Below are 14,457 nucleotides of genomic sequence, written 5' to 3'. Positions count from 1 at the left end.
CCAAAATATCTGATCGGACGACCCAAATAACCTTGCGAGTCAAAGCGAAATGCAGCATGCAAACAAACTGACCTTCCAGTTAAGCATGCGACAGGTGGCCGATGAGCTAAATCCAGGTGTGCGCCCGCCATTCTTGGAGCGAGCAAAGGTGACCTGGCACAGTCCTACACCTGGCAGAAGGCTGTTTACATTCTCGGAGCAGCAATAACCCTTACATTAGATTGGGCCTTCCTAAAGCGGCGTGCCCTAGGGATGCGCAAGATTAAAAGTGTAATGGCTGTATAATAATTCGATTAGCTAATGGGATTCTCTGTGATTGACTAATGAGCAGCCCAGATTAAGCCCCGCCTCTTGACCCCAGTCAGCTCATGCTAATAATAATAATGATAATCATAATATATATAAATATATATATATAATATATATAATGATATATAATTAATTATACATAAGAATAATATATAATATATGATTATCTATAATAACAATAATAATATTCATAATAAATATAATATATATTAATAATAATCATAATAATAATATATATTAATAATAACCATCATCATAATAATCATAATATTCAATAATAATCAATAATATATAATGATATATAATGTTAATAATAACAAGTAAGGTCTGACCAATTAATCAGACATATCATTTAAAATCATTTTTAAAAAGTCAGCTGATTTTTCTTCTTTTACATTAATACAGCACAAGATAATGACGTTCAGATATCCAGCCCCAAAAATAATCAACTAAAATGAAATTAAAAAACAGCCGGTGACAATGCAAACACTCCCGCAGCAACTCCTCTGTGTCTTACAACCAAACTGTCACAGACCTTTTGTTGCCTGCCTCCTGTTCACGCACTTTACAAACATTTGCAAACGACATCCACAACAACAACCTGGCCCATCTGTCCTATTTGAAACTCAAATGTGGCCCTTGAGCAGAAACGTTTTGGCACTCCATATGTAAAGACTATATAGAAATATAAGATCTGCACTCGGGGTAAAAATATATAGTCACAGCAGAGGCGAGGTGAAGGGCTCGGTAATTGGCTAGTCACATCACAGTCACCCAGAAAGTGAAGAAAAAGCAATTGTCATCTGGGAGGAAACAGCAAGACAAGAGATTGGAAGGGATGGAAAAAGAAAGAGTGCACAGCCTGCTGTTTGTTTTGATCTGGAAATATAATTCTAATCTGGCTTGGAAAACACAAGAGAACCCAGCCTCTTATCCACAAGCCTCACGGCAGCAGGAGTGCAACTTGAGCTCGGGCTTACGGGACCCGTTGGATCTCTTAGAGCCGCCCCCTCGCCCGACACACCTCAGCGCTCGAGGTCACACCGTTCCAGCCTACGCTCGGCGACGTCAACCTTCATTTGGCCTCAATTACTCCAAGATGCACTTAAGCCACTATCTTACATCCATTTTTGCTTTTTGATTATCCTGTTCAGGATCTTTTCTTTTTTTTTCACTTTAGGAGCCCTGAATCAAATCTAAAACCCCATTCAACACTTTCCTTCCTCGTTTCCTCTTTTTCCTTCCGTCACTGCCTGGTGGGACACCTTCCTGTGGAGAACCTGATCATCAATCATATTCCCAACCAGTTATTAAGCCCATAGAGGGGTGTGTGTGTGTGTTCATATGCCTGCAGGCTCTGTTGAACCCGATTCTCATCCACACAAACACACACGTGCACACACAAAAGCTGTGCTATTAATACGCTTCCAAGTCTGCGCCTTGGGGGCATCACCACACTGTTTCATCTTCACCACTAAAATCTGACACGACAATTAAAACCAAATCTTATTCTTCTTATGGGACTGGGTCCAGCCGGTTCTGGGTCAGTTCTTGTTTGATTCGCAAGAACCAGACTCCAAATGAGCTTCTGGCACCTCTGGGCAAGTCTCTTTTGAGTCATTTAATTATGTAGTAAAGAAAATACTGAAGGGGATATTAGAGGACGTGTCGATTAGCATATTTTAGCATCTGTTATGAATACGTCAACAGTCGGTGTTATTCCACACTCACAACACGACGTGAAGATTAGAAAAGGATTACGCACGGAGCAATTTGTGGACCTGTTTCTATTTCCAGAACAAGCTTCTACCTCCATTAGGATGTGTCCCAGCTCAAAAAATAATAAAGAGCAACCCCTGACCACACAATGCGCCGCTAGCATCTGTGTCCAATATAAAAGTAGCACAGCCACCTGTGTCACAGGTGAAAACTCCCTTTCACTCCTTCACGTATAACATTTGATGAGGCCCGTTTTCTATGCGAGGCGAGCCCGGGTCGCAGAGACGGAACAAAGCTAATAACGATTCTGCGAGCAACAAATTGGACTCCGGCGGCAGTAAATAGCAATGGAATATTAAAAAGAGGAACGACTGCGGCGGGTTGCGCAAATAGAGGCGACAGATAAGTGCGGCGCCCAAATTGCAACGCTGGCGCTTTTATCGTAATGAGATCGTCTCATCTGCGCGACCGCCGCATAATGTCCGTCGTGTTGATTCAGTCCGAAAAACAACTTCGGATCACATTTTCTCTAAGGGGGGAAAAAGTGGCATCCTTGTAACGCCAATGTTTGGCAGAATGAAGTTTAGATAACCAATTCTTCTTAATTAATCAAAACTATACAAGTATAATGAATAAAATACATGACTAATTAATCCTTTAGTATTTAACTTTACACCTCGTTTTTGCTTATTTCGTGAGTTAAGTCACGTGACTTTAGTAAGCTGAGCCGTGATTGGTCATTATCTGAGCAACTGTGATGTCATATTCAGTCGACAAGTGGTACTCTGCAAAATGGCCGCCTCCTGAGATGAATGAATACGTTTGAATGAAGATCACAACCAAATGGTGTTTCCCAGTATCTGTTAGCATTAAGCTAACAGGCTTTAAAGCAAAGTTACATGGGGTTTTTTTCCAACTACAAAAAGTGTTCTTTGATTTCTGTTTTAATTGACCGTAAACTTCAACCGGAAGTGGCTTGAACTTTCTTTTTTGAAGAATTGCTCACCATCTACCGAACTTGTCCTCGCTGTCAAGTGCTCTCAAAATTTGGCTCATATTTCAAAACATAAATGCCCCAATAATAGCTCGGCTACCACCTGCAGAAATACAAACTGGCAGGATGCTACGTGGAATCGGTTGGCTCCATCAGGTGCCTCTTAACTACATTTTAATGGACTGCTTTTTACCGCTTGCGTCACTCTCACAAAAACAAATCTGATTAAAAAGCAGGCCCAGACAAAAAAATAATTGTTCGTCAACGTGCGCGTGTTCCAAACAACCCCCGGTAGCCACATTAGGTACCCCCGCGTGAAAAATGTGCTCGGCAATTGGAGAAGTTAATTCCGGTGGCTTTATGTCAATAAAGCAGCAACCGTGAAGGAGAAAAATCCATACGAGAGACAAATGTAAGTAACGGGAAAAACTCCGCTGCTCTTTGGACGAAATCCATTTTCCTCCGCCGGTTTGGACGGTGGCGCGGAACGTGACGAACTGCCAGGAGACGTGGCGGCAATTATTAAAGTTGTCTCGTTATGATCGGCTCCGTCGCTCTTCGAAATAACTGACTGCATCCCCCCCCCCAGGGAGAAACAGCTGGAACACAAGACGAGTCAAACAACTTGTCCCATCAACTGGCACAAGATTTCCATTTCCACCAAACAAAACATCACGTCCATTTCTACGTTACTTCACATTACCTCGAATCACGGAACAGATTCCTCGCGGGGAGTTCCCGATGCTCGTCGGTCATAGCAAAGATAACGCGGCGTTTGACGGGAACCGACTTGAGCCCGCCTTCATGGATCGGCTTCCGGCTGCAGCAAGTCCCCATCCTTGCTCGAACTTCCACGCCGGATGATTAGCGACGACAAAAAACGCCTAGCTCGGCTTCCTAACTAACCCCGTGGTGGAAACAAAAAAACGTTTTGGTGACCTGGCAACCTCGCCTATGTGGTTCTGCTGACACAAAGGCGATTGTCTCTTCCAAGGGGGCCGGCTTTGACATGGTCTCAACCGTCTTGTTGTTTGTCCCCTCAATCGCTCCATTGTGTGAGGCCTCCTTTGCTCCGGGTTGGACACAGACGGACACCCACCGCGATTTCCAGTCCCAGACAAATCAAGCTGCTCGGTTGTTTTTGTTCGGAGAAAATGGCCGCCTTGTTAACACATTTTCTGACCTGTCTCTGCTGTTGCTTGTATTTCCCCACCCGTCCTTTTTTGGTCAAATCTGTGATATTGTCTGTAAAGCTAGCAGCCACCATGAGAGGAAATAGCAAGTTGTTTTTGTGTTGCAGGTAAGCAGAGCCAGATGTTCTACAGTTCCGTGTTGACATTTTGACCGTGGGGGTATGAAAGAAATGCCAGCGTGCAGACCGATGTGCAGAACTGACATTTTATTCCGAGCCAAACGCGGTACAAAGGTCGGATAGTCTCTCGATGATTTCATACGCGTCCTCCCCGAAGCTTTTCTCGAATAATGGCCGGAGGTTTTAGAACGATTATACCGAAAGGAGTACTTTGAATAACTAGCAGTCAAGCTCCCCGAGTTTAAATCAGATCCTCCGCGAGGTCTCGAGGATTAATCCTGCCGCCTGAGGGCCAGGTTAAATATTCAGGACATTTTATTTTCAGGCTAACTTCAAAGACACACAAAGCTAGGCAGTGAAACATCTAATGAGAGCCTCTGAAAATAACACAATTGTTTGGTGGCTATTTTCTTGCTAATCTTGCTAATTAACCTGCTTCCATCTCAATTAGCCTCATTGTAGTTCAAGCGTGAAACTGAAAGAGAAGCTAGCTGGAGAAAATTGTACTGCTTTTTGGGGTCCATCTTGTACAAGATCATTGTGGTTGTCACTTTGCCCATTTGCTAATTAGAGCAATTTTGGGACATACTGTAGCTTTCGGAGGACTTGTGTTACATCAGGTTTAAAATGTATTGTGCTCTTCCGCCGACAATACAGCGCAGACATTTCAAAGTTCCGTTTGATGTTTGAAGCACTTTTTTTTTTTTTTTTAATTAACGGTCTGTGTCAGATCTTGTTCGTAATCATTAGAGCTCTTGCTTTGCCATTGAACAAAGAGAATTTCAAATTTTGTTATGATATTCAAGGCTTTTTTTTTTTTTTTTTTACAAATATACAAAGAAACCCCACCTTTTTTGTCCACCTTTTGTTAAATATTTTGAGTTTTTATTTCACTATTGAGCGACGAAAATTCCAAGGTTTTTTGATGCTTTAGGGATACTTTTTTGAAAAAGTCCATTTTTCGGGGTATACATTTTAGGATTCATCTAACATTAGAATTCTGACTTTAATATATTAAAACACTAAATCAAAGTAGGAATAGGATTCATTCTTATTATGATTAGTGAGGCTTCTTTGCATTTGTTAGGGAAAACAAGAAAATTCTGTTTTGATAAGAAAAATGGAGAGCTTAGCTTCTTTTGTTTCCCATTAAGAAGCGATAAAAACAAAGTGTTGTGACACACACACACACTTTCACGTATACACACAGCTGCAGATAAAACATTAGCCTTTGGTGCTACTTCGAGACTTGAGTCAGAACGCAGTGAGTCAAGTGGGAGTCATTGTCTCTCTCAACTCACCTTGACATTTGCATTATATTAAAAGACTTTTCCTTTTCTTCCTGACTTCTAAAAAGAAATTCCTAGCATTCAGGTTTTTTGGACACCCTATGATCACTGGATTTAAATGTCAGCTTGAACACTTGCACTCAAAAAAGCCCTCAAAAAGTATTTGGCCTTTTTCAAAATCCTTAACTGGCCGTCGGGTTAAAAATCTATTAATGATCCACGCCGTTCATCCTGCTCCATACCTGACATGTCGGCCAAGCTGGTTATTAATTGACTACGTAAGGTCGAAGTCTGCCGGATGAGTCGTGAGGGCAACGTGTGACAAATAAAACTGCCCACGAGTCGATATTGCTCGTTAAAAATTCAACACCGGCAACCGAGCCAATGTTCTGGAACTTTAACACCTTGCCCCAGCTACCCCGGGAAAAAAATCTGCTAAAACTTTTCAGTCAACGCCATAATACCAAAACCTCAAACGTTTTTTTTTTCTTACAGAACAAAATATTCATCTTTCTCGGCCTCTTCCCCAATTCATTTTAAACCTGAACAAATCCGAAGTAGTCCACTTTGCTTTTTCGGGGAATCTCGATGACGAATCCTTTGTGTTGGCTCTCTTCGGATGCTCATTCAGTACACACTTCATTCATTGTATGACAAATCAAGTCGACCTTCTTTGAGTTCGAACGCACCACATTGAGTCCACAAGTCAGAGCGGTTATTCAACAAGTCCAGGCAAAGTAAACTTCACCCGGCGGGATAAATATGCCAGCAAATAGCCGTCGGGCAGACAAACATTATGTCACCATATTTATCAGCACAGCACGACTGTGCCACTTGCGATGGGGGTGCTAAAAAAAAAAAAAATATTACTTTATTGAGGCTATACTAAAAGTGACCTCGCCATTTGGCACATCTAAACACAGGAGTTGCATTAAAATGAGATTAATAAAGGATAATAATCCAAAATGTTAAATTCACTTGAACACACTACAAATATCTAACAAATAAAAAATAGTTGGCCACAATCTTACAGACACTACGGCCATCCATTTCAAGAGCTTCATTTAAATGATATTGAATGGAAATAAATTGGCCACAACAGATCCAATAAGCACTGAGAATTAATAAAGGACTAAAACGAAACGCAAATAGGTTAAATAAACAGGTTAACACGAAACTGTGTAATAAAACAATGCAATAAAGCACTAATTAAATTATCCTCGGTTGGAATTGACACTGCAAGCAAGGTATTGACTTAACTCTTGCTGCAGCGTGTCAACAGTGTTTTGAGTCTCATTTCTCTACCTTGACGATAATATTTGGTTGCCTTAGCGCACAAGTATGTCGGTATTCAAAAGATGCAAGTCGCCTACCGTGACAGAAGCGACAGGCAAAACATCCCCTGCGGCATATTTTATGCAAAAAAAAAAAAAGCTCAGATCGCTTTTCACTAAAAAACATGACAGATCCTTTTAAAGTAGATATTGACATATCTGTCCCACTGTGGGGAAGTTTGATAGCATTTCTTCTTGTCGTTTACGCTCCCTGGCCACAACATGTGGAAAGAAAAAAAAAGTTTACCTCAACTTTTGAAAATGGTTCTGAAAGATGAAATGAAAGTGTATTGGAAGGAAAACAAAACAATTTGGGTGACAACAGTTTGGACAAAAACATTTAAATGGAAAAATCACAAAATATTACCAAAAAAAATCATTGCCAAAATTGTTGAAAATAAAAATATTAGGTGAAAAAAACAAAAACATTTACCTGAGAAAAATATGCAAAAATCTTAAAATACGATAAAAATATCAGCAAGCCTAGATCGAAACTCTTGAGGAAATATTAATATATTATTCCACGCAAAATACATTATAGCCACATGAAATGCAAATCCAGGTCTGTTCCTAATGAATTGTCCCGGAGTGTTCTCGTAGCAACCACATGTGCTTGTGGCTTAACGAACGGCAGCCATTACTTTCAAGCGACGCTAACTTCATACAGGTGACGCGTTCATGAACACTTCGAAAAAAAACTTTCATTTCCTACTTACTCGATAAAGTAGCTCGCACCTTCATCCGTGAAGCCTTCCTCCCATCCTTTGGGCAAGTCTAAAAAAAATGAAATAAAAAAAACTTGAAAGTTGAAAACGCCGAGTCGTGTTGACAAGAACCGGGCCAACCGAGGCTAAAGGAACCGAGGCGTTGCTAGCTTACCTGAGCGGATCATATGTCCCGAGTTGACCGGCTCGGAGGAGCGGGGGTGCAGCCAGGTGGTCTCCCGTGTTTGGTCGCTTGTTCCCGGACGGACGCACGAACGCGCGGAAGAGGGGTGGAGGAAGGTGGCGAGAGAAGAGGATGGGGAGGGGTGGAAAAACCACCTGTTACGCCGAAGCCAAGCGCAAAAATAGGCGAAAAGAAACGGAAGGGGGCTGACTCACTTGATGAAGAAGACCCTCCCGTCCCCGCACACACCGTACGTCCAGTGTTCGGGCAGGGAGTCCCGGCCCAGAGGTGCCGCCATGATCCGCTTGTCCTAGCTCATCTCTCGGCTGAGTCTCCCCGGAGAGACGCGATCACTCAGCACGGGCCAGCGCTGCCTTCAGGGACGCCGTCGAGAGGCGGACATCAGCCAACTGTATGCGGGAGAGGGCGCTGATGACTCAGAGCTTATGCGGAACGTCACTTTTGAAACTTAAACCGCTTTTTTTTTTGTTATGAGAAATGATTTATTCTGAAAAATAATTCGCAAACATGTTTGTGAGTCGGATGAATATATTTTTTATTTTAATCACATCTGCGTCTCTGGCTTGGATCAGAACTGCAGCCTGTAAACACCTTTTCAAAATTCAACTTTTACGTACGATTCTGTTGCTTGTTGTTTTGACGTCTGCATGCTGCAAACGCGTCATCGCTCCGCCAGCCGTTTATTATGACACGCAAACGGACACACACTATGTACACGATGCGTTCACAGTCACCTGTCAGGAACGCAGAGTTCATCGGAATCTCCTTTTGCATCCTGGATGAGGCGTGTGGTGGCGTGCTTGTGACAACACCCGCTGCCGCCCTGTCATTTTCAAATCCGCTGTTAAGAAAAACACTCCTTTTCCAACACGTTCATTCTCCGTGTGATGGAAAAAACAACAACATTCTGGCCCCGTCCCAAGAGTGAGCACATTTTTCCAAGTCTGTGTGCTTATCTCAAAAGTGCTTTTGCTTGGCAGAACTTTTTTTCGGAAAACACCTCCCGACGAGGCAGGTTAAGGAAAGGGCGCAGAGGTTGGGTCTCTCTTGGGTTTGCAGAGTATTTGCGTGGACAGATAAAATGTTCCCCAGGAAGAAAGGATAATGGAAAGCAGTGGGGGCCAACTGCTATAGTCGTGAGAACGCGTGTAGGTTACACTGTGGAGCAACCTGGAATGATAATCTCAAAATAACCCAGCCGGTATTTGCAACAGTGGTGGGAAAAGGAGACTCACTGGCGGAGCTAGAGGGTGGGCCGAGGGGGCACTGCCTCCCTTTGAAATATGCTCGAACCTCCTAGGTATAATTGAATTTCGGGTATTTTATCAATTCGGTGGGATTTTTATCTCTTTATCAGTCTTTTTTGAAGATTTTTTTTCAGGGCTGGTGGGAAAAGAAAAAAATCCTAGCTCCGCCTCTGCACACAAACACATACAAGGTGCAGGATTACAGAGATGGATTTCAAACACCTCCCTCCTCCTCTCACTACAAACACTGAGGGTCCTTTTGTGCACACACAGCCAGGGGGGCAAAAGTGCACCAATACGTCAGCCAAACATTCACATTGTTTGAAGTTAGATGAGGAAAGAGGCGAGGCAAACTTGCAACGATAAATCATGTTTATCACCTTCAGGTGAAGTCAAGCATAACACTTTTACTGCCACGTTGTGGTGAAAGAAATTGTCGCCGTTAGAATACGAATTATTTTTAATAAAAATTAAAATGAATATTACGGTTATTTTTTTAAAATATATTTTCGAGCATTTTACGTATTATTTTTGAGTAAACTGTGAGAGTAAAGATGACACCTACACCTAAAAACATCGTTCTGGCACAAGATGAATATTATGCTTTATACATTTTTTTGTTCAGCATTTTACGTATTATTTTTAATAAAAATTAAGATGAATATTATGTTGTTGTTTTTAATATATTTTCGAGCATTTTACGTATTATTTTTGAGTAAACAGTGAGAGTAAAGATCACACCTAAACCTAAAAACATCGTTCTGGCACGATGTGAGCGCCGCCGCCACACATTTGTGTCTTGTCTTGTGCAAATGAAGGCTAAATAATGCATGGCTGAGCGCCATGTTTCAACTGACTGCTGTTCGCAGGCCTCACTCGAGCTCCCTTTCCTTCGGCTTCCATTTCAACAACCTCAGCACAAACTTTCAAGTCTTCAAAACAGCATGACGCAGTGCACTCGTCAACCGCTGCTGCAAACAATCAGCACAATAAGTAACATTTTGCACAAATATGACCTAAAGGTATATATATATTATAATATATATAATACATCAATGTCATGTACTGTATATTATATCCTATATTATAAAATCACATCATTTATTTGAATGTAAAGCAAATCTCTAGAATATTTATGTTGCTTTGTCGCCCTCTATAGGTGGTCTTTATACCGCAACGTGGGAGATACTGATTGTTGACGACGCATGGCGCAGTACATATCTTGACCACATGAGGGCGACAAGGTCCATCATGACAGCTCGAAACTCAAAACAATCTTATCTGACATGCACTTAAACCTGTGATGGAGCGTTGGAAATCAATGTCACCCTAAAATAGCTGCTTAAAATCAAAATAACAACCTCCCCGTGTCTTCTTGAGAATATTTAGTGAGTCTAGTCACTATAGACGCTCCAACCAAATTTCCTGTTGCTATGTGAAACTGGTTTGAGGGCAGAATTCATCCACAAATTCTGAAATAGTGAAAATGAACAAAATGAATGTAAAATAGCGATTTCAAACTAAAATGGCAGATTTTCTGTACCTTTTAGGTCTCTCGCATTCTTGGAACTTTTTTGAGGGTTTACGCACCTAGCAACTCCGATATGTGTCTTACCCTTGAATGAAGCAGCTTAGCGTGCTGCAGTCAGGTTGCATCATCAGCTAATTGCCACCCTTGAGGTTGAGCGAAAGAGCAGATCTTCATCATCATCATCTTCATGATCACCATCGTTATCATCCACATGTGCTGCAATCTCCTGCAATCCTTTCCACGCCGTCGATGGTTGCCTAGCAACCAGAGTGGAGCCAAAATGGAAGTGTCGTTTGACGTTTTATTTGCATTCATAATTAAGTGCATCAACATATGAACAATACCCAATGTCAACATGATTCATATTAATAGGAACCGCCTTGCTGTGTGTCAGCAACAACCAATTAGGATCACTGCATGTGTGTGTTGCTAATTGATTGCGCCCCCTAGGGACGTCATTTCATCATACGCGCTGTTGTCTTACGACAGTCTTACATGAGACAAGATGTACGGGCTTTCGAGAAATAATTAGTTTCTTGGTGGAAACATTTTGGTTGGTTCATTTAGAAATTAAAAAAAAAACTCCAGAGGCTACTCAGTCACCAATAAACAAACTCAAAATTGATTATCTTATTTTTTTATTGATGTCATTTTTTTTTGTTATTACCAGTTAAAACAATCAGTATGAGTAATAATCGACATCCAAAGTCACAGCATTACCAAAAGTCTTCTATTTTGTTAAGACAATACAAAATGATACTGGAAAAACATCAAGTTATAATAGTTGAGGGATAAATAAAAATAAACTCGCACCTCATCGTCAATAAATATTTCGAACGTCAATCAAGCCATTCCTGTTTTTCCTGGCATCTAATGTGCTGCTGTACATTCAGTATAAACAAAACAGTGATTTTCCTACTAGGTCCCAATGCAAGGCAACAAATGAAAATGCTGGAGTTACCATCACAAAGTGTCAGTCAGTGCAATAATAAACACTAAACTATCGAGAAAAAAAATTCTGAGGTATAATGTTGTGAAATGTCAACAACAATCCCATGAATAAAACAAAATATATATTCACTGCAAGCAAAAAAAAAATCATCCTTGGTTCGTGTGGGTTTCGACGTACACACGCATCTTGGCGCGGTGTGCGGGTTCCAAGCAGTACCCGACCACTCGCTCCAGCTCTCCCACGCGGCGCCGAAAGCGCTCACGGTCCCGAGCCATCTCCTCCCAAGGTCCTTTACGGGAGGCGGCGGCGGCAAAGCGCCACGCCCGCATCACGTGAACCTCTACCACCGGAGAGAAGCGGACCTCACGCTATAGGAGAAACACAAACAACAAAAACACGTCAGTCAGCATTTTTTATATATATATCCACATATATTTGAATCCACATGATTAAAGTGTGTTCAACAGTATTGACATCTATTAATTAAGTCTTGTGTGGAGCTGCTGTGTTAATGTTGTGTTGATTGTGTGGCTGTGATGCAATCCATGTTGCGAGCTGGCAACAAGTCTCAGATGACTCGCTGGAGTCACGTGAACGGTCCACATGACAACACGCCGACCGATAAACAAGTCGTTGGCGCACTGCGCACACGCCTCCCATTCCATTGACGACACGCCCCGATTTGAGACGAAAAAAATGACGTGTGTGTGTGTGTGTGGGTAATCTCGTACCTTTTGGGGGGTTTCGGGTCTGCGTGTATCGGGCGTTTGACATTTCCGAGCGGGTCGTTTCCATGGCACCCGTATGACACGGTCAGCGGGTTGCGTGTCACGTTGGCAACGTTTCCGGAGCGTGGCGTGTTTAGCAGGAGTGTTTTTCTCAGGCTCCGGAACATGTTGAGGCTGCTGGTGGTTTAGACGGGCCTGGAAATTGAGCGGGTGGTAAGGGTCGTCTTTTCGGCCGAGGCTCCTCCAAAGCTCGTCCTCTGAGGAAGAGGCAAGGCCGCCCTCGCCGCCCGCTGAAACGGGCAGCGGCGCTTCGCTGACTGCGCAGGCGGTGAAGCACATGGGGTTATACGGGTCGTCGGAATTGGAGAAGAACTCGAGAAGGCGTTCGTTCTCCTCCAAGTCGGCGACAGACACGTCAGAGCTGGACCAGCTGGACCAACTGGAGTCGCTGTCGGAGCGGCTGACCCACATCTTCAGGCCCGACATTTCCTCCGTGACTTTGCCTCCCGTCATATCAGCTTTGGACTTTTTCACAAAGAGGTCGTAATGGTCGTTGCACGTGGTGGACACGGACTCCCACATGGCTTGGCTTTCCTGGCTGTCAAACTTGCCAGCGTCGCCGTCCTCCTTGGGAAAAGCCGAGAAGATGTTCCAGTCGCCGTGGAAGCCCATGTAGACGCTGTCGTCGGGAGCCAGGCCTGACAGCAGCGTCTCAGCCTTGCCGCCGCCGCCGTCGTCGGCACAGAGGTCTGAGGGGTGGCCCACCATCATGCCGGCGTCGCCGTCAAACAACGAGGAGAAAAGGAAGGACTCGGTCGGGTTGTGCTGGCCCATCTCGTCTGTGATCCGGAAGTGCACCTCAAAGCGAAACATTTGGAAAACTGGAAGAAGTTTCGAAAAGGGGAAAAAGCAGAAAATCAAATTTAAAAAATGGCATCCTTGGCAATCACATTTTTAAAAAAATCAGCTGAGCTTTTTGTTCTCGGGGCAAAACAATCATTAAACTTGGAACAGCTATAATGTAATAAATCATTTAAAATGGATGTATTGCATCATATTTTCTCAACTGCAAAAGTAACATTCCACGGTGGCGTAATACGCATCTTAATGTTTATAAGTTTTAGTCATACACGTAAATATATTTTTTATTGGTAAAAAAATAAAAACAAATTTAAATTTGAGTAGTAGAATAGACGTCAAATGACGAATTGTCTGAGTTAAGCTAGCTGAGTTAAGTTAGCTATTCCAAACTCACCACTTGTTTAAAATCCACGGTCCAAAACTAATATTAACTCATCAATGTGGTTTCTATAAACTGTTTTTCGGGAGTCCCGGACTCCTTTGTCGTTAGAAACCAGAGCGAAGTGAATCGATAGACAATAGAATAAAAAGTTAAATAACGAGAGCTCGGGAAAACACTCTATTTTCCGCGGATACACTGAACGCACCGCGGACGTGCTGGAGTGGACGGCTGAAAAGTCGAACGTTTTTGTTTTCTTCTTACCAGACAAGAAGGTACAGTAGATGACCCGAACCATAATCCAGAGTTGCCCCCACAGCACTGTTAACATCTGCTTGGTCCACGGCAAAAGTGCCATTCCCCGGTTGCCGAACCTCTCCATGGTTGTTGTCCGATCAGAAGTCATTGCCGGAGACATTTTGGACGGGGAGAAAAAAACAACAACAACTCTAATCACGTATTCTGGTACTCTTCGTCGAAGACCAACTGGCTCCGCGTCAACGACAGATGAATGTCACTACACGGACGCTTCTTCATTTTCTGCCAAATTAGCGCCATGTTTTTTTCTTGTTCTTTCTTGGTCAAGCCTTCCCGTGTTGTAGTAGCGTCTCCATTTTGTCGATTGTCATATCTCTTGCGTCTTCTAGTAGTGGCGAGTGAGTCCCTGTCGTGATCATCTTACTTTAATACGTAGGGATGACATCACACTTCACTGTGATTGGACAGAACAAGAAATTCAAAGGCGGGCTTTGGTCCTCTTTGATCTTTCACTCGTCGTGCTACGTCATTCAGCATTCTGATTGGACAGAACGAGTATCGGTCAAATCATAACATGGTACCGCCCTCTTTTTTCTACGTCACAGGGACGCAGCGAAAGTAAACGTAATTTCCCG

At 42.8% G+C, this 14,457-nt stretch overlaps 2 protein-coding genes across 11 annotated transcripts in view; both read right to left on the bottom strand.

Moving 5' to 3' along the window:
- plekha7a (pleckstrin homology domain containing, family A member 7a) overlaps positions 1-8,751 on the bottom strand; it is a 36,776-nt gene extending 28,025 nt beyond the window's left edge. For 7 of the 10 annotated variants that reach the window (XM_061282728.1, XM_061282731.1, XM_061282733.1 and 4 more), the window contains exons 1-4: positions 8,601-8,751; positions 8,061-8,255; positions 7,837-7,913; positions 7,674-7,731 (exon numbers count right to left, since the gene is read on the bottom strand). In XM_061282728.1, coding sequence (XP_061138712.1) covers positions 7,674-7,731; positions 7,837-7,913; positions 8,061-8,143 — 218 coding nt within the window. In that variant the 5' untranslated portion in view covers positions 8,144-8,255; positions 8,601-8,751. Of the gene's footprint in view, positions 1-3,725; positions 3,897-7,673; positions 7,732-7,836; positions 7,914-8,060; positions 8,256-8,483 lie in introns of those variants that run through there. The other 3 variants (XM_061282742.1, XM_061282729.1, XM_061282736.1) reach the window with 3 other exon arrangements.
- A 2,514-nt stretch (positions 8,752-11,265) lies between these two features.
- Positions 11,266-14,256, bottom strand: ppp1r15b (protein phosphatase 1, regulatory subunit 15B). The gene is made up of 3 exons (XM_061283889.1): positions 13,829-14,256; positions 12,328-13,205; positions 11,266-11,964 (listed from the first exon to the last, which is right to left on the bottom strand). The coding sequence occupies exons 1-3, from the start codon at positions 13,980-13,982 to the stop codon at positions 11,743-11,745; spliced, it is 1,254 nt and encodes a 417-aa protein (XP_061139873.1). The 5' UTR covers positions 13,983-14,256; the 3' UTR covers positions 11,266-11,742.
- Positions 14,257-14,457: the final 201 nt, after the last annotated feature.

This window comes from Syngnathus typhle, linkage group LG7 (assembly GCF_033458585.1).
Source record: "Syngnathus typhle isolate RoL2023-S1 ecotype Sweden linkage group LG7, RoL_Styp_1.0, whole genome shotgun sequence".
Taxonomy (NCBI): Eukaryota; Metazoa; Chordata; class Actinopteri; order Syngnathiformes; family Syngnathidae; genus Syngnathus; species Syngnathus typhle.
The sequence above is the reverse complement of the archived record's forward strand: the minus strand, read 5'-3'. Positions and strand labels throughout refer to the sequence as shown.